Source organism: Penicillium alfredii (genome assembly GCF_028826965.1).
Source record: "Penicillium alfredii strain IBT 34128 chromosome Unknown utg000001l_segment0_segment0, whole genome shotgun sequence".
Classification (NCBI taxonomy): Eukaryota; Fungi; Ascomycota; class Eurotiomycetes; order Eurotiales; family Aspergillaceae; genus Penicillium; species Penicillium alfredii.
In genome coordinates, this window is record NW_026622698.1 from 3,318,267 (window position 1) to 3,340,208 (window position 21,942).

At 42.3% G+C, this 21,942-nt stretch overlaps 3 protein-coding genes across 3 annotated transcripts; 2 read left to right on the forward strand and 1 right to left on the reverse strand.

The window, feature by feature from the left end:
• Positions 1-1,839: 1,839 nt before the first annotated feature.
• Positions 1,840-3,209, forward strand: NUU61_001286 (putative protein kinase; the record flags this gene model as incomplete). The annotated part of the gene is made up of 5 exons (XM_056651868.1): positions 1,840-1,988; positions 2,038-2,369; positions 2,421-2,737; positions 2,795-2,960; positions 3,031-3,209. 5 exons carry the CDS (start codon positions 1,840-1,842, stop codon positions 3,207-3,209), a joined length of 1,143 nt encoding a protein of 380 aa, XP_056516718.1.
• A 369-nt stretch (positions 3,210-3,578) lies between these two features.
• Positions 3,579-3,958, forward strand: NUU61_001287 (uncharacterized protein; the record flags this gene model as incomplete). Its single annotated transcript, XM_056651869.1, has 2 exons — positions 3,579-3,695; positions 3,749-3,958. The coding sequence occupies 2 exons, from the start codon at positions 3,579-3,581 to the stop codon at positions 3,956-3,958; spliced, it is 327 nt and encodes a 108-aa protein (XP_056516719.1).
• A 1,065-nt stretch (positions 3,959-5,023) lies between these two features.
• On the reverse strand, positions 5,024-6,201 carry NUU61_001288 (uncharacterized protein; the record flags this gene model as incomplete). Its single annotated transcript, XM_056651870.1, has 2 exons — positions 5,024-5,152; positions 5,221-6,201. 2 exons carry the CDS (start codon positions 6,199-6,201, stop codon positions 5,024-5,026), a joined length of 1,110 nt encoding a protein of 369 aa, XP_056516720.1.
• Positions 6,202-21,942: the final 15,741 nt, after the last annotated feature.

Here is a 21,942-nt window from a genome sequence, read left to right on the forward strand (position 1 = left end):
CTTAGACTTGTGTGTTGTCCTCGTCCCAGATTCGTTGCAGATCCTCGCAGGCTTGTATAACCAATTCAGCGTCTTCGGTAATCCTATCTAGGGAAGATCTTTCCTTATAAAGTGCAAGATGGAATCTCAGAGCAATAATTCCTTCAAGGCTAATTGCCAATTCGGCCTGAAAGTAAATAAATTCGTCGATTGTTAAAGGGGACTTTTCATGTGAGAATTAATAGTAATTGGAAAAAGGGGTGTTCCCAGACCATTCTTGGATGCACAAGTTAATAGACTATGTAATAGTTGTATCATACTCTGGGGCTAGAATCGAAGCCTTTTTACAATAAAGAAGCCTTCACTTCGTGAAACAGAAAATTAACATCGGCTTGTTTAAGGCCCATAATGGCCTGTTTCCCCACCGAGTCGCTACGTGCGTTGCTTCCACGATGGCTTCAATTTCTTCTTCCCTTCACAGACAACGATGAAGGGTTTTGGGATGACCAGGAGGTGCCACTGGATATGCGAACTGGTGATACCGCATGTGGACCGACGGATATAAAACCTCCATCAACTGGTCTTCATCAAGCCGATATAGAAAGGAATTCTCACCGTCAGTCATTTGAAGACACTTCCGGTACGCTTCTCTCCATAGGGATACATATTACTCTTTTGTCTAACCCTACAATTCTTTAGACGCTTCTCGAACCGAGTCTTTACGCTCTACGCAATCTCACTTGAGCGAAAGTACTATTGAGCTTCCTCAGGTTCCCCAAAAAGCGGTATCACGCCCCTGGAAAATTAGGAATGCTGCCTATCAAGTTCAGCCAGCCTCGGTCAACTTCTCGAGACGCTTTTCCTGTCAACGAAATGACAGACATCGAACGAATGGGAATGCCTTCTGGTCTGACAGTAAGTAAGTCCCTTTAGATTGACATTCTATTTTATCCCGATAATTTACCTGAATTTTCCTGTCTTAGCCAAAACAGCTGGATATCCGTCTGCTCGCCGAAGTCAGACAATTTAAGAGGTACCTTGGCATTATATACGATCATGAGTCAGTCGACAAACCAGATTTGGCTTTCCAGGTCAAGTATTATGACGGGTCTACCGGACTTGTCCGTTGTGGATATTGGGTTCATGGGGAAACGAAATGCGTACGGGACCGAGTATATCTTCATTTTAAGATTTGTCAGGCCAAAGAGCTCGTGGATTGGATATATTTTAAGGAAAGATTTGGCATCGAGAAGAAGGAAATGCTGCGAATATCCTGGTTGATCAATTCTGAGCAGACAAAGAAAACCTAATGGTGGGTGATATTAATGACCGACTTTCGGATGCGTGGATTACATATAACGTCACGTTCCTATCGCAAAGTCATTGTACCTATTTACAGCTCGCAAATTACGCGAACTGACTAGACACTTCAAGGATCCCATATCAAGCCCACAGTTACGTCCGCTCATTGCCACAAGAACCCTTAAATACTATAGTCCAAGTAAAACCACTAAACAAGGCCATGCAGCTCTACCGCAGCTGTACTGTTGTTAGCCTAAGTTCTCTCCGGCTAATCTCGAAAGCCACGTGAGCTGAATCGATTTGGGCATGTGACCTAAGGCTTGCACCCGCAGCCTCCTGCGACTTATTCTTACGGAATTCAGCGAACAATTTAAACGTCCCCAACCCTGCTCACATTCCTTTTTTTTTTTATTGTCGACTTTTGTATACAACGCCGCGTCTCAGGACAAAACGCCAGACATGGCGTCACGCTTGAGCGCTTGGAGGCACGCCCTCAGGAAAAAGCCAGCTTACTCTAAAGCGATCTCTAACAGCTCTTTCACCATCCTACCAGCGGAAATGCCCATTGATGAGGAGACCCTCCCCTACTATGAACCTGAGCAATTCTACCCAGTGCACATCGGAGACCTGTTCAAGGACAGGTATCAGGTCGCAGGCAAGCTTGGCTACGGCGCTTACTCGACAAGTTGGCTATGCCGAGATCTTCGGTGCGTAACCAGCATTAATTCGAGGAATTATCAGTTAATATGGCTCCAGAAATGATAAGTATCGAGTGCTGAAGGTGTCAACCTCGCTACGAAAGTTTCCCACTGCGACCGATCGCGAGTTCAAGATCTACGAGCATCTCGCGAAACTCGATTCGGCGCACCCAGGACAATCGCTAATCCGAGAACTTTACGACTCATTCGATCTCCAGGGGCTTGCTGGCAAACATCGATGCCTCGTTCTTCAACCAATGTACATGACAGTACATGAGATGATGAGATTGAACCCGAGGCCATTCGACGTACCCCTCCTTAAAATGACACTAAGACGACTACTTTTGGCGCTTGACTTCTTACATAACGAAGCTAGCATAACCCACACTGGTAATTAGCCCCAATTCGAAGTCACGATACATTTTTACTGACTTGAACTAGATCTAAAGACCGACAACCTGATGCTTAGCCTAGAGGATGACACTATGTTAGCCGATTTCGCGAAAGAAGAGGCTGACCAACCTAGCCCTCGGAAGAAAATAGATGAGATACGTACCGTTTATAAAAGCCGACATTTTCGCCGACCCGTTAGAGGCAAAGGGTATGGTCTCCCAATTCTTTGTGATTTTGGCGAGGCAAGAATTGGGAAGAATCACGAATCCGGTCCCTTTGTGCAGCCCCATATATATAGGGCACCAGAGGTTATATTCGAGATGTCATGGGGAAGTGCTGTCGATATTTGGAACCTAGGAGCTTTGGTAAGTGTACTGCTACCCCTATTTCTTACGCTATATTATCTCGCTGATAATGGTTAGATTTGGGACCTCTTCGAAGGAAAACATCTCTTTGGAGATATCTTCGACAACAAAGGCGGCCATGACCCATTCAAGCACCTTGCACTTATGGTCGCCCTGATTGGGTCACCGCCGACCGAATTTGTCCAGCGCAGCGAGACAACGGAGCAATGTTTTGATCAAAGTGGTAAGCACCCTAACTTCGCGTTGAGCTTTTCTTTGGCAGAGCCGGAATCCTTGTGCTGACGTGCTTATAGGCGCTTGGATTGCACATCAAGATGCCGCCGTACCCCCGGTTTCACTAGAAAGTTTGGATGTGCGACTTTCGGGCAGCGAGAAAGAGCTGTTTATTTGTTTTATGAGATCCATGCTTAAGTGGCTGCCAGAGGAGCGCAGGACGGCAAGACAGCTACTCGAGGATCCATGGCTGCTTTAGGTTAGGTCAAAATTTTCGTGGTCATCGCGTCCAGGACTTGCAACCGTGATTTTTCTTAGTGGATCAGGGCAAAAATTCCACATAGATAACATGAAACTGAAAGCGCCCGTGTCCGGCGCTTACACCCTTTTGTTAAGTTCGAGCCCCAGCGAGACGCTGAGGCCTACTCCCTGGTTTCAGGAAGCGCCCAGGCAGCAAAAATGGTTGAAAGCCCAACCTTGTAACCTAAGTAGTCAGCTCTTCTGCTAGATTACCGCTCTGCTGCAATATTTAAGAGCAGCGCTGACCCCTCGTCTCATCAGTGAAAGCAAACCACAACCTTCTACTCCAATCATTCCAAGCCCAAAGTCTAGCTATTCTTATTTCACGATGTCCCATATCATCCGCCGATTTATTTCCTACGTTGGGAAGGTCAAATTGAGCGACTTCACGGTCGCAGATCACATGACCCTTGTTGACAAGTATTGCAATGATCAGGAAACACGGGTATGTCATCCTTCACCACCCTCTGCTGTATCTGTTTAACCGGTTCATGTTAGGATCCTCGTATCAAACAAGCCTCGATCCAGGGAACGGAGTTACACCCATCGCACAAGGACCCAACCGACCCAAAGAAGGTCATTTCTATCCAGTTTCTGGACGCTGATGGAAAGAGGGTAGGAACGGGACATCTCCATGATGATGGAACCTCGAAGTTTCGCTACAAACAGAAGCCTCCCTCTGAATCGCCCTCTGGTGGATTTGAGTAGTTATAAGCTACAGGTGGCAAAGGGCAGTCCAAGAAACAGCATGATATCGCGTTGCTATAAGATCGCGCCATCAGGCTCAAGTTGAAACTTTCAACTATGGTAACTGCACGTGACCAGGGTGATATACGATGAGCATATATCCAAACTGCGACTGAACATCTACCAGCTATATTTACTACCTGGAAGGCAAGGGTATATAAGGAAACTCATTCATGTACCTAGTTGGATCTTCGCAATCAACCCTCTTTGTTAATAGGAACCCAATCATTTCTCGTATCTTGTGTGATCCGGTCGCGCAACCTCAACGTTTGCTATCAATGGGGGTTGACGAATCGGGAAGTAGGGCTTTAAGTAACGGGTGGTATATTTTCTTAAGAATATTAGTTTTAGTGTAATTATTTATTAGGGCTGAGGTTTGTTAAACGTACTCGGGCTTATTTAATATATATCCCAAATGTAAAAGATATCGGCCATCTATTTTAGTATTTAGGCTATTACAGCTCCTGGGAAGTATATCGAGTTAAGATTTAGTTAGGAATAGGACCACACGATACCGAGCACGATCGAAGAGGTATCTGGCTCACTGCGGCAGTGAAGCGAAGAATCCGAGCTGATGCGAAGGAGTGGGAGCTGGCATAGACACGGCCTGCTCCGCCCGGCGCAACAAACAGATTCACCAAAAGTCACAAAGCAAGTGCTTGAGCGAAAAGTCGGAAGTCTGGAAGTCTAGACCTACTCGCAGACCGTGACTACTGCTTTATTTGGATGGATGGAGAAAGGTTTGTTGTCAATGATGTAAATGATATTTGGGCAATAGGCTAAGAAGCAAGACTTGTCTTTGCCGGTCCAAAGATAAAATATATGGATGAAGATACATCATGGTGTAACCGTAAGGTTCTTGGTGAATAGACTTGGATGCATGCTGCATTTTATTTTGCAGCTCCTATAACTAAAATTTGCCTTGCCTTCTTGATTGCCGTACTCCAGTATACTTGGATTGAACCAGGGCTTCTTCCCGGATACCGGTCCAAAAATAACCTCGCCACCTCTGACCACGGTCGTCCCTCATCCCTTCTTAACTTCAGCAGAAAATCCACCTCGTCCGAAGACCACCGCAAGCGCCTCCTGGGCTTTCGTTGGGCCTCGTGACGATAATCCCGAGATCGCGGGTTTCGTGACGATTTCGTCGAATGCCTGGTCGACCACACATCTCCGTCCTCACACGCTGTGGGCACTGTTCGTTTATGTGGTCTCCCACGTACCACTTGTGGTAATGATTCATCCTCAGAGTTATCGTCAGCGAGTGACGACTGATCAGGAGGCATCTTGGATGGTGATGGCGGAGACGGGAGCTGAGTAACCTCTGGAAGGAACGTTATAAAATAAGCATTTTGAGGGCCGTGGTTCTGGATACGGAGGACTCCGCGGCCGAAGATCTCTTGTGTTTTACCCAGGGTGACAGCAGAACCACCGTTCGACCTGTTCTGGGTTTGGCTATTAAATCCCCCAACAATGTTGTTCGTCGAGGCTGAGTTATTTCTTGTTCCTCTCTTCAGTCTTTTTCGTGGGCGTCCTCTTGTCTTAGGACTTGATATCCCCGGTGATGGTGAATAGTCCTCTATCGAGGCTTGCGTTGACTGATCATCATTGGGATTGCCGCTGTCACTGCCGCCCCAATGGCCGTAACGCCGTGCTACAGTTGAAGGCTTCGTCTTGGTGCTTGCCACTGATTGACCGGTCCGACGTGTTGGGATAACCACGGAAACAGAGGGCAATTGCTCTGGCCGGGTAGACTCTGTATTTGGCCGAGGACGGAGGGAACGGGTGCTTGTCAGAGTGACTTTCGATTGTTTGATCAGACGAGATTGCGGTCTGAGAGAGGGGGATCCAGCTGCTTGACTTTCTTTGCTGGGTTTGTTTCTTTCGTTATCACCCAGACTCGCCTCTCTAACTAAGGGACGGTCAGCTTGGACACCTTGTATTGTGGCCAGCGTCTCCCCCTGGTCGCCCGCCCGATCCCCTCGGCTTCCTGGTGTGGAGTTCGTGATATCCATGACAGAGTCGTCGCGCATGATGGCACCAGCGCCAGACTCCGCTTGTGAGTGCCATACATTTCCCATCGAATCCGATGAGGGTGATGGCAAGATACGCGCGCAAGTAGATGTGACCCCGAGCGGAGCTGAATACCTGTCGGTCTCGTCGCAAGTTCTTAACGACGTAGTCTCGTCTTGATGCAATCCCATTCTGTCGTTCGGGGCAACGGGAAGGCCTATCATTTGTTAGGGAAATAGTTCGAAAGGGGGATTATAGTCACGCTAACCAGGTTGATGCAGATATGATAAAGCCGGATCAGAGTCACCGACAGCCTCTGCCAAAGAGCACATCCACTGGTCTGGATGCTCTGGTGGATAACGTTAGCTAAGTTCACTAAGAACATTTCCATAAGTAGTTTGATATACCAGTAACCGAAGATGTGCGCTGAGTTTGAGCTATGTCTGTAACATTTCCGTTTCGGGGCCCTGAGTCGGGATGTATGCCCAGGCCTGCCTCGTGTGCGGCCTGTTCACTTTCTGCCCTAGACATCCTCTCTATTTCGATATCAAATTCATTCCTGACTGGACGCAAACCTGAACCTGCCCCTACGGGGCCCCAAAGTTTCGCGGGAGCATCTGGCCTCGCATCAGAAGCTAGAGTGGTCGTAGTTCTAGGGGAAGGCAGTCTGGGTAAGGGTGTATGTGAAAGAGCTTGTGGAGCAAGAGGAGTCTCATATGGCTTCCAGCGGGAAACAGGGAAGGCACGTGACGGGGACTTGGTAGGAGGGGGATGAGAGTAGAAGGTAATGTTATCAAGGGAGATATGCATGGCGTCGAAATTCTTTAGAAGGGAAATGAAGTATGACACAAAGAAATGTGAAAGGGCCGAGAAGTGCTTATAAGACAACATAAGTCATTTCTGAAAACATCGCCAAGGAGCACCGCTGTATCAGCGCATCGCCATAGGGCCACGTTCGAGCCTAGCGCTAAGCAAGGAAATATTCCCTTTCCATGAGGGGGGCCCGCTTCGCTTCGCACCATGACCCGCCCTTTCCTATAGCTGTCACTGGTCTCACACTCATGAGTGGCAATGCAAAAAGATTTCCGATTCGCAGAAGGGATAATGGGGGCGGTTCGGTCGAACTCGTTAAACATACCGATGCCTTCATAGGCCAGATTGGTGGATCAATCCCTTTGGTTTTCTCGGGAATCAGGGCCAGCATCTACACGTCAGCCGTACTTAGAGCACAACAGTCGACATAATCTCGGGTGCCAACCACCGCAATTTCGCGTAGGAGCATCCTCACCCTGGGCCTCAAGAGTAACCACATCATTATCCACCAACCGGATCTTTTCGCAGCTGGTTCGATGGAGTCGTCATGCAGCCCGCTGCACAGCCTTGTCGCATGTGATCATTTGTAGTTAACCTTCGGGGCGCTTGAACGGCTAAGCAGACGGGAGACTCCCGGGGGACACATGAGGCAATTCTGCCATTGGTTTTCACGGTGCATTGATCAGGTGCGGACACTGCACGTACGTCGAAAAGTCATCGCCTCGTCTCAAAAGTGAGACACGGCTCCTGCGCGGGCCTTCGGACAGGAATGGAACACATGAGGGATATCTGCTATTGGCATTCACGATGCGCGGAGCAGATGCAGACCCCTCCTCAACACGTCATCATCCTTGGCTTGGAAACGAGACATGGGTCCCTGTGCGGACCTTTGAATGAAAGAACGCCTTAGGGAAGGGTTGGAATGGGGCTCACATAGGCAACAGGAAATGGCCCAGCAAACAATTTTGGAGGGGGGAAGGGCTCAGACGGGCGAAGAAATGCCGCCAGTCATACCGTACCATCACACCCTCCAGGAAAGATCAGCGACTCACGCTCGCGATGTCGAACAAGTTAGTGGACGCCAGCGTCCCTTAGCAGCGACACAGGTGGGGGGAGCAGGGGGCGGAGCGTGCATTTGTGAGAACGGTCATCTCCGAGTGGCAGCAGTCGGAGCAGTGTCATCCGGCCTCAGGGGAACCGTTTGAGGATCAGCGTAGGGACATGGGAAGGAGAGATCGAGCGACGCACCGGTAGGATTATATAGTTGACGAGGGCCCGTGAAGGCGGAGAAAGGCGGCAGTACCCATTGGGGGATAGCGCAGGACGCCATCCCTGATCGGGGTGACGCTAAACCACACCGGGGCCAGGACGGACGGGCGCTAAACCCAAGAGGGGGGTTGCCGGAAACGGCACCCCTCTGGTAAATACGAATTGTACGATGATTTATCTTAGATTATTTTTCTATATCTTAAGTCTCTTACTATAAAAGGGTTATATAGTCCCTTTTTTATTAGATATAATAAAATATATATCTTTTTATAGTAGTCTTTCTACCTCTATTAAAACTAGGGTTTTAATCTATCTACGCGTTTATTTATAGCCCTAGTTCTAATATATCTATATAAAAAGATTAGCTAGTTAGATTAAAACTTTTAGGGGATAAAAATAAAAGTTTTAGGGTATTACTCTTACCTAATTATTTAGGTTAATAGGTTAATCTATAGGCTAATCTATTAATCTATTTCTTACTATCTAATAAGCTTTATATATATTAGTAGAGTATCTTCTAATTAGTTATAAAATTTAGTACTAGGATAGTACTAAATCTTATCTATTAATAAAAAATAAGTATTAGATCTATATATTCCCTTAAATCTATAATAATTTATCTTAGATTATTTTTCTATATCTTAAGTCTTTTACTTTAATATACTATTACTATATCTCTTCTATATCTTAGTTATCTATCTTATACCCTTCCTTTTTTATTAAGAGTAAAGGGTTTAAGTTATCTATTTTCTATTCTAATTAATTTCTTAATATCCTTCTAGAACTACTAGAAAGCTAATAAACTAAGTAAAGCCTCTCTTTTATTATATTATTAATACTAAAATAATCTAACGATTAAAAAAAGACTTAGGTAATTTTTAATAATATAAATAAAATAGAATTTTTAAACTAGTAGCTTAATACCTAAATTAATGGTTTTTATAATATTATAAAAAAGATAAACTAGAAAGATCTATAATAGATTAATATATAGTTATATTTTAATTAAGTTATATATTTAGTAATAGGAGAGCTAAAGCTCCTATATAAGCGATATAATAAGGTTATAGACTATCTAGTCTATACTAAAAATAGGATAATAAATCTCTAATATTACTAGAATTATAGTATATATTAGAAAGGCTAAAATATTATTAAATATTTAATAATCTAATATTTTATAGAATATATAATATATTATATAGCTATTATTTAATTTATAGGCTAATCTTTCTTAGGCTAAGAACTTCTTTTAAATAGTCTAGCTAGTTATCTAAGAGCTATAGAAGTAATAGTTAATCGCTATAATAATTATTTTATAGTTATCTCTAGCTTTTTTATTAATATAGACTAGAATTATTAAAAGGTTTTATTTAGCTTTAAACCTATTTCTAATATATACTCTAGGTAGAATCTTAGTATAGCCTTCCTTGATATCCTCTAGAAATATTAGATCGAAGACTAAGTATTTATAATAATAACTAATAATATATTAAATAACTCTATCTTTAATTTAAGTATCTAAGATTCTATTTAATTATTAGATATTAACTCTAAAATAATAATTATTTAGGTTTTATATATTATATATATAATTTAGTTAAATTTAAAGTAACTACTTAGCTAGATAAAAGCGAACCCTTAAAATAAGATAACTAAGACTATTTAGTCCGAGGAATATATCTAATATATCTATCAAAAAATATAAAAATAAGATATTACAATAACTCTTATAAAAGTATATATCTATATTTCTTATATATTAGTTAAAATACTAACTTACTTTATATTTTAGATTAGAAACCTTATAATCTTTATTAATATAAGCCCTTAACGTTAGGAGTCCTTTTTTAGTCTCTAACCCGACTACTCTTAATTAGTTCTAATTTAAGATATCTAAATTAGATAGAATTTAACCTTTTTAATACTCCGGTATATAAAATAGTTATAATTAGTCTTTAATCAATTTTACTTTAAATATAATTATCCTTATCTTAAAATCGATATAGATAAATAATACTAGATCGATTACCTTCTTAATATTATTTAACTATTTTTCTAATTTACTATAGCCTTCTTAAAAATAAAGGATATTATTATTTATACTATCTTTGCTATTTATAATAAGCTATTTAATTATCTTAAAAGATTAATTAGATAGCTTAATAAAAAAAAGGTTAGATAGAAATAATAGATATATTAAGCCCTTAAATTAGCTAAAAGTAAACTCTATAAGTATTACTCTATAATAGATAATAAAGAGCTTAATAATATTTATATAATTAGTATTATCTTAGCTCTTTAGTATAAGATTAAATTTTTTTAAACTAAAGACTAGGACTATCCTTAAATAGATTATAGTATCTAATACTAATAAAATCTTAAGGATTAGCTTCTAAGCTACTAAACTAATAATATTCTAAGCTCTTAATTACTATCTAAAATAAAATAGTCCTATTAAACTAATAAACTTAATATATTTTTAATAGCTAATTCTTCTATCTTAAGCTCCTAGTCTAGGATAATATAATATATTAAAAAAAGTAAATTTCTATATATATCTCTATTAAAATTAGGGTTCTAAGTAATCGCTTAAAACCCTAGTTCTAATCTATTAAATTTCTATCTTTCTATCTTTATTAGAACTAGGGTTTTAAGGCCTATCTTAGAACCCTAGTTTTAATAAAGATATTAGTTCTAATCTATCTAAATATTATACTAATTATTATAATCCGCTCTTTATCTAGATACTATCCTAATCCTATTTTATTAGTTCTAGAAGGATTATTAATATAAATTTCCTATATTTATAAGTTTTGTTTATAATCTCCTCTTAATCCTAGCTACTAATACTAATATTAAGTAATTATTTAATTCCGCGTATGATATTTACTATTATCGACGAGAGGCACTAAATATATCTATTATATAAGATTTAATAAGATTTATATATATTACTAAATTTAAAGTTAAGGAGAAGGAGCTTATATTTATTTAAGAGCTTTAGGAGTAGAATAAGTTAAAAATTATATAAGAGGAAAAAGAGACCTAAAAGACTTGTAAAGAGATTATATTAATTAATAATAATAAAAAGAAGAAGAATTAGTAGATCTAATAATTATAGTCGATATACCTTATTAACTATAGTAAAAAAAGTTAAGAAATAATTATAAAGATAATTATAGCCTTCTATAGATTTTTAGTAAGGTTTGTAAATACCTACCAGGGAATGCCGTCGGTATCGGTCGGAAAACGCCGCCAGATTTCGTCCGAGCGTCCGGGGGTGCCGGTCGGTCTTGGCGGGTATCAGCTGTTTCGGCAGGTGGATCCGGGTATCGGGCAGGTGATTGGGTCCGCCCGATACCGTCGTGGGGCAGAGGGAGGGGATCGCTCCCAGCAGGCTATCCAAAGGGGGTCGAACACGAAGATTTTCAGATAGTAATATTGATCATCTAGAACTCTCTCTATGTCGAATCTTAGCAGTATCGCTATAATAGATAGGGTAGGAGATAGAAAATCGCGAACTCGCGATTTTGATAGGGGATGCCAAGAAATAAGGAAGAACGATTTCCCTCCCTCTCTCCCCTCCCTTTCGACTTTTCAACCCCTATAGCCGTAGTCCCTAAACCAAATCAACCGCGTAGAAGAGACTATATAATAAACAGCAAAGTAACGGAAACAGAAAGAATAGGGTAGGCAGAGAGAGACAACTATTATTATTTAGGTAGTATTAAATATTAATTAATCATTATTAAAAAAAAGGGTCAGAAGGCCCACGGTCGCGTCTATAGTAATACGAGCATTATGTTACGCACTGGTCACCTGTGGATGTTAGCTGGAACCTGAAGGTATACTTCTCTCAAGATACCAAGACACGTGGGTCTTTCCAGTTATACTAGAAGGCCAAGGGTCTTCTAGTACCAACGATATCCGGCCTCGCAACCGTACTGTTGCCTTATTCGTCAGGCCTTACACAGGCTCGGGTCTGTTGAGGTATCGAGGAACGATCAAGGTGAGGAGTGCTTAGTGATAGAAGTACCGAAGGTGCTTCACCACTAGAGGGGTTATCTTGAGAGGATCACAGTGTAAACAAGACAATCTGAGTTGAACTGGTAACTGAGGTTGATAACATGAGTTGAACGCGAAGAGCTAGATACACAATGAATAAGTGTCCTTATATATCCTTCGCCGAATATTCCATGCCCTTATTTGTGGTATACTATATACGGGCATGTAGTAGTCCCACTGATATACCATCCGATATACCATTCCTTGGCAACGGATCGTGGTATATTGCCACGTGACCCATACCCCTGTTGTCTTGCATCATCACCGCGGGGTTGGTTGGCTCTGGTTTTCTCCTGTACCCCTACAGGGGATTCCCCGGCGCGGACGTGGCTCCACGTCCGGGATCTGGGGCCTCCGACTGGCGGGATCGGGGGTCCGGGTGGGGGGTGGGGGCCGGGTGGACCCCGGGGGGATTCGGGGTCGGCACGTCCGCCACAGTGAAGACGGAGGTGGCTACCTTTCGATATTACTGCGGTCGCAGCGGGGTGAAATTTTGATATCTTATAGGGGGAATTCAAGAGAGTAATCTATTCCAATATCAGAGAAATCGAGACAGGGGAAGGCGATCGAAATCGATAGTCTAAATCGGAGACGAAGTTTTGATGGGGTAAATTACGCGGACCGACCTAATACCGATATTAGATATTAGCAAAGGGGTAATCTATGAAAGATATACCGACGCTCCTAGATCAGCGATACCACAGGTAATCTATCTCGCCACCCTAGCGGCAAAACGCCAGGTATCGACACTGCACCCCAGCCAAATATATATCTCTCGGTCTCGCTCTATATATATAGCTATATATATCTACTACCCCCCCCCCCCTATACCATCACTACCCTACTACTACCATCTACTATTATCTATTATCTATTAAGTTCGCCTACCTACCTATAATATATAATATTATATATATATATATATTAATAATAAAAAGAAAGAAACAAAGAGAGAGAGAGAGAGAGAGAGAGAGAGAGAGATCTATTATAACACATAAATAACACACAAATAATAGTAATAGTAAAGAGGAATAATAGATAATAATAATAATAATAGTAGTAGTAGTAGTAGTAGTAGTAGTAGTAGTAGTAATAGTAATAGTAATAGTAGAAGAAATAGAAATAGGATAATAGGATAATAGGATAATAGGATAATAGGATAATAGGATAATAAGATAATATATAAGATATAAGTCTAGGGGGGATTACCACTCTAGCACTACTCTATCCTGCTATACTACGCTGGCTGGTGTTGAGAATCGGGTCGATAATTGCCCCCTATAACCTTAGAATTCGATAGGCAGTATAGGAATTCTCTCTATATAGGATATATAGTAGTATATATATATCTATTGGTAGGGGAGGCAGGGGGGGGGGGGGGTTGGCGGGCCGGCGCGGTCGATTCGGGTGGTAGGGTCACATAACGGCGATACTATGCTAGTCACGAGGCCTATTATAAATATTTTAAATCCAATCCCTTTTTAGTATATATATAGGATATTAATATAGAATAGGCCCAACATCATCGAAAAACTCGAGAATGAATTCGATTAATAATATATGATAATATATATATATATATATATATAGTATAGTATAGTAGTGATAAGAATTCCGATACAGTAGATTTTCTGGTAGATCCCGATTCCACCGGCCGCGGCGAGTATTTCGATATAGGGATAGGCTATATGAGGCGTCAGGGTAGGATAGGTAGAGGCGAAAATAGGGGATATACATATATATATATCTATAGTAGGAGTCTACCGGGTAGTATACCGGGAGCGAGGCGGTCCGGGGGTCCGAATAGCGCTATAATCCTCGCTCTAGGGACTAATTCGGAGGTAGTATACCGGAAGCGATCCCCGGAACGACCCCGGAAGCGATATAGTCTAGGGGTAGGTAATTTTCTCTCGGGGCAAAAGTCGCTAGAATAGCATACAAATATATGATCCCACTATATATTTAGAATCCTCTCGTTCTCTCGTTCTCCCCTATTGTAATATAGCAAAAAAAATATTAGAAATCACCTTTTTATTCCTATATTTTTTATTTTTATTATTATATTATTATTTTTTAATATTTTCAATATTTTTCTCTGCTACGAAGGATCCGATTGATTAATATCGGATAAGATATAGGGGGTAGAATCAAGGTTCTGCGGGGTTCCCGGGTCACGTGATATACCCAGCCCCAAGAAATATCAGATTCTGTATCCTTACTATTCTCTCGCTATTCCACCCCACCAATCGAATCTGGAACCCTTTTTTTTTGACTATTTTAACTATTTTAACTATTTTGCCTATTTTGCCTATTTTGCCTATTTTGCCTATTTTGCCTATTTTGCCAATATGTCAACCCCCCAGTTGCCCCCCCTTTTTCGTCTTTTTTGATGAATACCAGGTTTTGATCTGCGCGCAGTGCCAGCATGCGATTGGGCCTACCCAGGCAGATAGGCACCTTCGCTATCATCTCAAGGCGGCCACCCCTGAGCGGAAGGCCTATCAGGCCTCGCTTCGCCAGCTACCTCTTATCTCGCTTACGGGGGTCTATCAGGGGATTCAGGCTAGGCAGCCAGTCCCCCCTCTCGCAGGTCTATCGCCCCCCCAATCGGGGGTTCGCTGCCAAATCGATAGCTGCCCTGCTATTCTCTCTAACCAAAGCCAGGCGAGAGATCATCTTACCCGCAAGCACCGAATCTTCGCTTCGGGGCGTAGGGGGGTCCTTACTCGCTGCTACTACCAGGCCTTACAGAAGAATGCATACCTATTCGAGACCCAGTCTACCCCGGCCCCCGCCCCTACCCCCGGTACGCAGCGGCCTATTCACCCCCCGCCGCCTCGCCTCGCGCGCCCCCAGATCGACGACATCGCCGCCGCCTTCGAGCGCGAGCTTCGGGGGGATGAGAGGCCCACGCAGATTGCCTCTTTCGGCATGCGTAGCGAGGCGAATAGCTTCGATAGGCACTCGCACTATCGGGAGCTACTCGCTAAGCGCGACCCTGGTAAGCGAACTTCTGATTAAGATCGATATTTTTTATTTTTGATATATATATATATATATATAATATTTTTGATATATTGATATATATTGATATATATTGATATATTTTGATATATTCTGATATATTCTGATATATTCTGATATATTTGCTATTTGATACTAATATTATTATAGATTTTATTGCCTCGCTCTTCGACCTTCGCCTCGATGAAGCCCTGCTGCCTAAACACGAGATTCAGGGCTTCCTATCAATCTGCATCGAGTGGCTGTTCTTCTCGGGGCAGGGCCGCCTATCGCAGATCTCCCGGGTAGCCCGATGCACCCTCAACTCCTTTACCGCCGAGGGGACGATCAGGCCTACCAAGGCCCCGCAGCAGGGGTCGACCATCCAACGATATACGAGAGTCTTTCGCGGTTTGGTGATCTTTCTGCTTACCTCTTACCCGTATCTTCGGGAGGGGGCCCCCCCGGGAGACGCCTGCTTCGGTGAAGGGTCTCTATACCCTCGGGAGCAATCATACCGAGAGGCTCGACGAAATCGCCGGTTTTCTTACCCGCCTCGCCAAGCAAGAGGCCCCTACGCAGGCGCCTCGCCAGGGCAATCACCCCCCCGAGTGGGACCCAAGGGTGATCAACCCCGAGGACCCCGATGATGAAGAGATCCTCGGGGACGAGGCCCCTAGTGATGAGGAAGATACCCCTACCGAGCAGCGCGAGAGAGAGTACCGGGAAGGCCTCGCCCCCTACCAGAATCGGGGGTATGCCTATACCGATATCCTTACCGGGGCTCGCTTACTCGCCGGCCTCTTTTTGGACCTCGCCTGCGTATCGACTTCGGAGGGGTATAATAACCCTCTCTATACCTTTCTGGCCTGCCTCGCATTCGACTATCGCCGGGGGGTCTTCAAAGAGTTGAACCAGATCACCCAGCTCTATGCAGCTATCATCAAGGGGTATCAATTTACCCTGCTGCATATCGAATATCAGCGGGGTCTTGATGAGGTATGTTGATATTCTATATTTTTGATATACCTGATATATATTTGATATATCTGATATACCTGATATATCCGATATATCTGATATATTTGATATATTTGATATATCTGATATATCTGCCTACTGCTTTGCCTACTATTTTACCTACTACCTATTTTGCTTGCCTCTTTGTTTACTATTTTGTTTACTTTTATCTTGCTCTCACTTTGCTCTTACCTTGCTCTCACCTTACCTTTACTAATTATATCATATAGACCCCCCCGAACCAATCTCAGAGAGATTGGGGACCTGGATGAAGAAGTGGTTCTGGAACCAATCGGAAGCCCCCCTAGGCGATATACTCGCCCTCAGGGTCTATGCTAGGGCAGTTGCTAGCAATACGAGCAACCGAGGGCATGAAATCACCCAATACCCTAATAATGATATAGGGATTTGGGGGATTCGCCTTGGTCAAACTGACCTACAGGTCTTTTTTCGTCGATTTATCATTAATTTGACCAATCGGCTTGCTCAGGATCTCTGCTTTGGATTCGATATTTTTCATCATCTCTCTCGCCAGATCGATATTCAGAGATATTCGAAAACCGAAGATTTCACGGAGATCTCGAAAGGATTCAGTTTTTTGACCCGAATCGACCCTTCGCATCGATTTGACGGGTTCCTCATCAAGCATATGCTAGAGCATCATCAAAGCGAGTGGCTACTCGCCCAACCAAGGTATGATATATTTTGATATCTTTTTTGATATTTTCTTATATATTTTAATATTTTCTTATATATTTTGATATATTCTGATATATTTTGATATATTTTGATATATTTTGATATATTTTGATATTTTCTGATATATCATACTAATATATATCGATTCTAGCAACCCCCGGCAAGCCTACCAGCTGAATCATGCGAGAGCAAGCAACTACCTCACCAAGGTAGAGGCCTTTCTCACTGACCTACTGGTCCTTATTCATATGGCTAGTGGGGCCCCAGCGAGGGGCACTGAGATCAGCCAGCTGCAATTCATGAATTCTGCCACTAGCACTCGCACCCTTTTCTTGGACCCTGGCAGTTGCCAGTTTCTGATTCGATTAAAATATGGGAAGACCTTCTCCTATACTAATATCGAACAGAATGCGGTTCGCGCCTTACCTAACTGCCTATCTTACCTCCTACTATTTTACCTAGTAGTAGTTCTACCCTTTCGTCGATATTTGATTAATCAGATCCACCCTGATATATCAAAATTTCGCCCCGAATTAGTATTTTGGCTTCGCCATTCGCTAGTTTCGTCAAGCCAGTTGGCAGCGCGGATGAAGATGCAGACGAACCGATATCTCGAGCAATCGATTGGCCTTGCCAACTGGCGCCAGATCGCGCAGGGTTTCATCCGATATACTCTGAATGAAGAGATATTGGATGATCCTAGTGATGATGATAATCTAGGGTCAAACGAAGGCCTTGGGGCCAGCCAGATGCATCATTCGCAGCGAACCGGCTTATTGGTATATGGCAGACACTCGCAGCAGCTGGCAAACCTCACTAGCACCGTTCAATCTCGCTATATCGCCTTCAGCCAGCGTTGGCATGCATTCATCGGTTTAGGGGTCGATTTTACCCAGTTTGGGGATATCTACCCTACTATCCCCCTACCTATCAGCGAGGGGGGTAGGCGAGAAGGGGGGCGAGAGAAGGGTATGCGAGAGGTAGGTTGATATTCATGATATTCATGATATTTTTGATATTTTTGATATTTTTGATCTTTTTGATATTTTTGATACTAATTCATGCAAATAGAGAGAGACTCTGGTATGCTACCTGGGCAACCAGTCCTACGAGCAAGACTCCGGGGACCTAGTCCGCCTACGCAGCAGCTATCAACCGGTCAATTCAACGACTATTTAGCACTGCATACGGGGACCCCGACCCCGACTAGCTTAGGCACCCAGGCCTATTCTAGTGAGGATTTCGACGCTGCCCACCTACTAAAACAGTATGGTTTGGCAGCCCCTACCCAGCATCAGCAGGGGGATCTTCTGTTGGCACTACTTCGGGAGTTCTTAGGTACGTCCTCGCTCCCTACTCGATATATATCATAATATATATATATATATATATATATATATATATCTACTATAGTATTCGATATATATCATGCTATTTCGATCTATATTGGTATATTTGCTAATATCCTAATCCTAATATTCTAGGTAATTCAGCAGTGGAATTCAAGCAGCCTGAGCAGCGAGATGCTCTGTTTCGCCTACTAGTGAGGAGGGACCCTACCCTACTACTTATACTCCCAACCGGGGGAGGCAAATCTACCCTTTTTCTACTGGCTGCCTCGCTTGCTATTAGCAGAACTACTATCCTAGTAGTTCCCCTAGTGGCTCTCAAGGCAGACCTAATAGAGAAAGCGAGGGTTCTTGGGCTACCCTTCACTATTTGGGAGGACCTAGACCCTAGTGAGATAATAAGGTCTACCCCCAACCTTACCTTGATCTCACTAGAGAATGCTGCCAAACCCTTCTTTTTAGACCTTATTCGCCAGATAAGGTCTAGAATCGATAGGGTTATCGTTGACGAGGCGCATATTATTCATCTCGCTCGCGATTATCGTCATACCTGCTACCAGTTGACGCAGCTAGCCTCACTGGAGATCCCCCTAGTGCTCGCTACTGCCACGATGACCCCCGAGACCCTTAGTGGTATTCAGACGAATCTATTAGTCTCTCGCTACTATATAGTTCGCGCAGAGATTAATCGGTCTGATATTATCTATAAGGTCAAAAAGGCCCCCCGACCAAAAAGACAGAGAGATCTCGCAGATCCCCGGTCCTATTTTAGGGCTCGCTGCTTTGAATTTATCGAGAGATTCTATACCCGCAAGACCGATGAGAGAATTGGTAAGTCTACTATATTTCTGATATTTCTGATATATCTGATATTTATATTTATGATATTTTTGATATATTCTGATATATATATATATATATATATATACTAATATCGATATAGGGAAGCAGGCAATCATCTACTGCCTTAGTAAGCGAGATGTTGAGAGCTTCGGTGAATGCTATTCGGACCGGGTTAGTATCTATCATGCAGACCTACCAGACCCTATCAAGGAACGCCACCTAGGGGACTTCACTAGCCAGCGAAGGCCTATCTTAGTGGCGACCTCTGCTATCGGGGCAGGGTTCGACTTCGCCAATATTGGCCTCGTGATCCACTTTGGTGGGAGCTGGTCGATATCCGATTTCATGCAGGGGACTGGCCGGTTGGCACGCAGCCCTCAATCTATAGGGTATTCCTATATCCTACTCGATGATAGGGGGACCCTCCCTACCAATTCTAACCCTACTAGCGAATTAGGGGGTATTCATGAATATATTCGGGAGGGTCTTTGTCGACGACGGGTTCTGCATAAGCACTTCAACAATCGTGTGATGAATGCCTGCGAATCACCTGATTTAGCATGTGATCTTTGCATCAAAAGGGAAAAGGAGATGACTGAGCAGAGTCGAACGGCTAGGCAATATCAGCGAATTACCCAATCGAACTACCAAGAGCTCCTCGATATGATTGGTTTTTGGCTTGATCAGGGTATTTGCCTGATTCATTTCATTCAGCAACGAGGTAAGTCGATATTCTATTCTATATATATAGTATATATAGTATATATGTATACTAGATAGATCTATTCTCTATCTTGATATATATATATATATATATATTATAAATATATATATTATAAATATATACTAATATATTCTATTTTTATATAGCATTCGCCTTTGGATTTCGTCCAAATTGCCCCGATTCCGATTCCGACTGGCGCACCCACTCGACTATCCGATGCAGCGAATATACGACTTACCAAGAACGAACCAATTTTATCAGAAAATGGCTTGTTTTTAGGGATGATAGTTGTTGTTTCACCTGTTTTCTCCCTACCAAGGTATGTCAGCCGAATAAGGTCAATAATCGTTGCCTAGCCCAGGGCTTATTAGTTGCCTTTTTTCGCCTTATCTGGGAGGAGCAAAGCCTATTCGCTAGCGAGGTTAGTGAGGTATGGCAGGATCTAGGGGTCCCCGACGATGCGAGGCCTGCCCGAATGGCCAATCACCTCTTAAAATGGAAGTGGGGGATTATTGATACCGAGGTAACCCTAGGGGTTTGGGTGTTTTGGGAGTTTCATCGGAAGGTTTATTCTATTACCAGCGAGGGTCTACCGGCAGAGAGTCGGGTCTAGTATAGATCCGTTTTCTACCTTTTTTTTAGTTTTGATTGATATTTTGATTGATATTTTGATTGATATTTTTAATATAGTAGATTAGTAATATAGTAGATTAATAATATAATAGATTAATATAAATAGGTTTTGATAGAAGATATTGATTCTCTAGACCGAGAGGATTATTTTGATATAGGGATAAGGTCTTGAGGGTCTATATTGGTAGAGATATGAACCCTTCTTCCTTGATATCATGATATACCCGGGGCTATACCGGGAGCGTATACCGGGAGCGAGGCGTTCCGGGGGGTTAAATAGGGTAGTGTGATAGATTACCGGCGTTGATTTCAGGGGCGGTATACCGGTAGCTATACCGGGAGCGAGATATACTAGGCGTCGCCTTTCTTTGTTAGGGGGTAAAGTTGATAGATTAGTGATCGAAGGTATATGATCACTATATATTTAGGATGCCTACGGCCTATATATACTAAATCTAGAGTAAAATTAGAGATATTCTAATCTACTTAACTTTCGATCGATTTCTAATAGTAGATCTATTTTTCTAGAATATTTTTCTAGTATTTTACTTAGATTCTCTAGAATAGAAGGAGGATTTTGATAATTCGTCGGCCTCGATACTTTATAAAATCAAAATATTAAAAATTGAGAAAGATTTTTATATTATATTTAGATTCTCTACGTCAAGAGTATTATTTTGATATAGCTATAAGCTATAGGGGTAATATAGATCCAAAGATATAGGGCTTTCTATTTTCGGTAAGATCTATACCGGGAGCTATACCTAAGGGATATACCGGGAATAAGGTACTCTAGGGGTAATATAATAGATTACCGGGGTTAAGTTAGGGTAGGAGGCCTAGAGCTATACCGGTAGCGATACCGGGGGGGAAGGTAGTCCGGGCGTAGTAGATGTTTGCTAAGGGGTAAAGTCGGTAGATTAGTGATATAAGGTATATGATTACTATATATTATTGATGCCTAAGGCCTATATATACTAAATATATAGTAAAATCGTCGATATTCTCATATATTAAAGTATCGATATATTCTATCTATTCTATCTATTTTTGTAGAATATTTTCTACGAAGGGTTATACCCGGAGGGGACCCTAAGCGTAGGATATTCCAGGGGTTAAAATCAGCGAGGATCTCCTATTTAGTAGTAATCTAGGGGTAGTATACTCGAAGCTCTACTACAAGAGCTATACCGGGGGCTTTCGAGTCTAGGGGTGATCTATTTCCTTCGGTGTATCACTAATTCGATTAGTAAGAGAATATCAACTTCTACTATATATTTTTGATCGAGAGATATCGTAGAATCTTTATATATCAGAAAAAATAGCGAAATTACCAAATATAGTTTTCGATTTTGGGCGTAGATCTATACTCCCAGCTATATATATATATCGTGGAGAGCCGAGGGAAAAATATATTTTGTAATTTTTTCAAAAGTGTTTTTATATATTTTAATATTGTAATATATATTAGATAGGTAAATTAGGAGAGATATATATATATATATAATAGA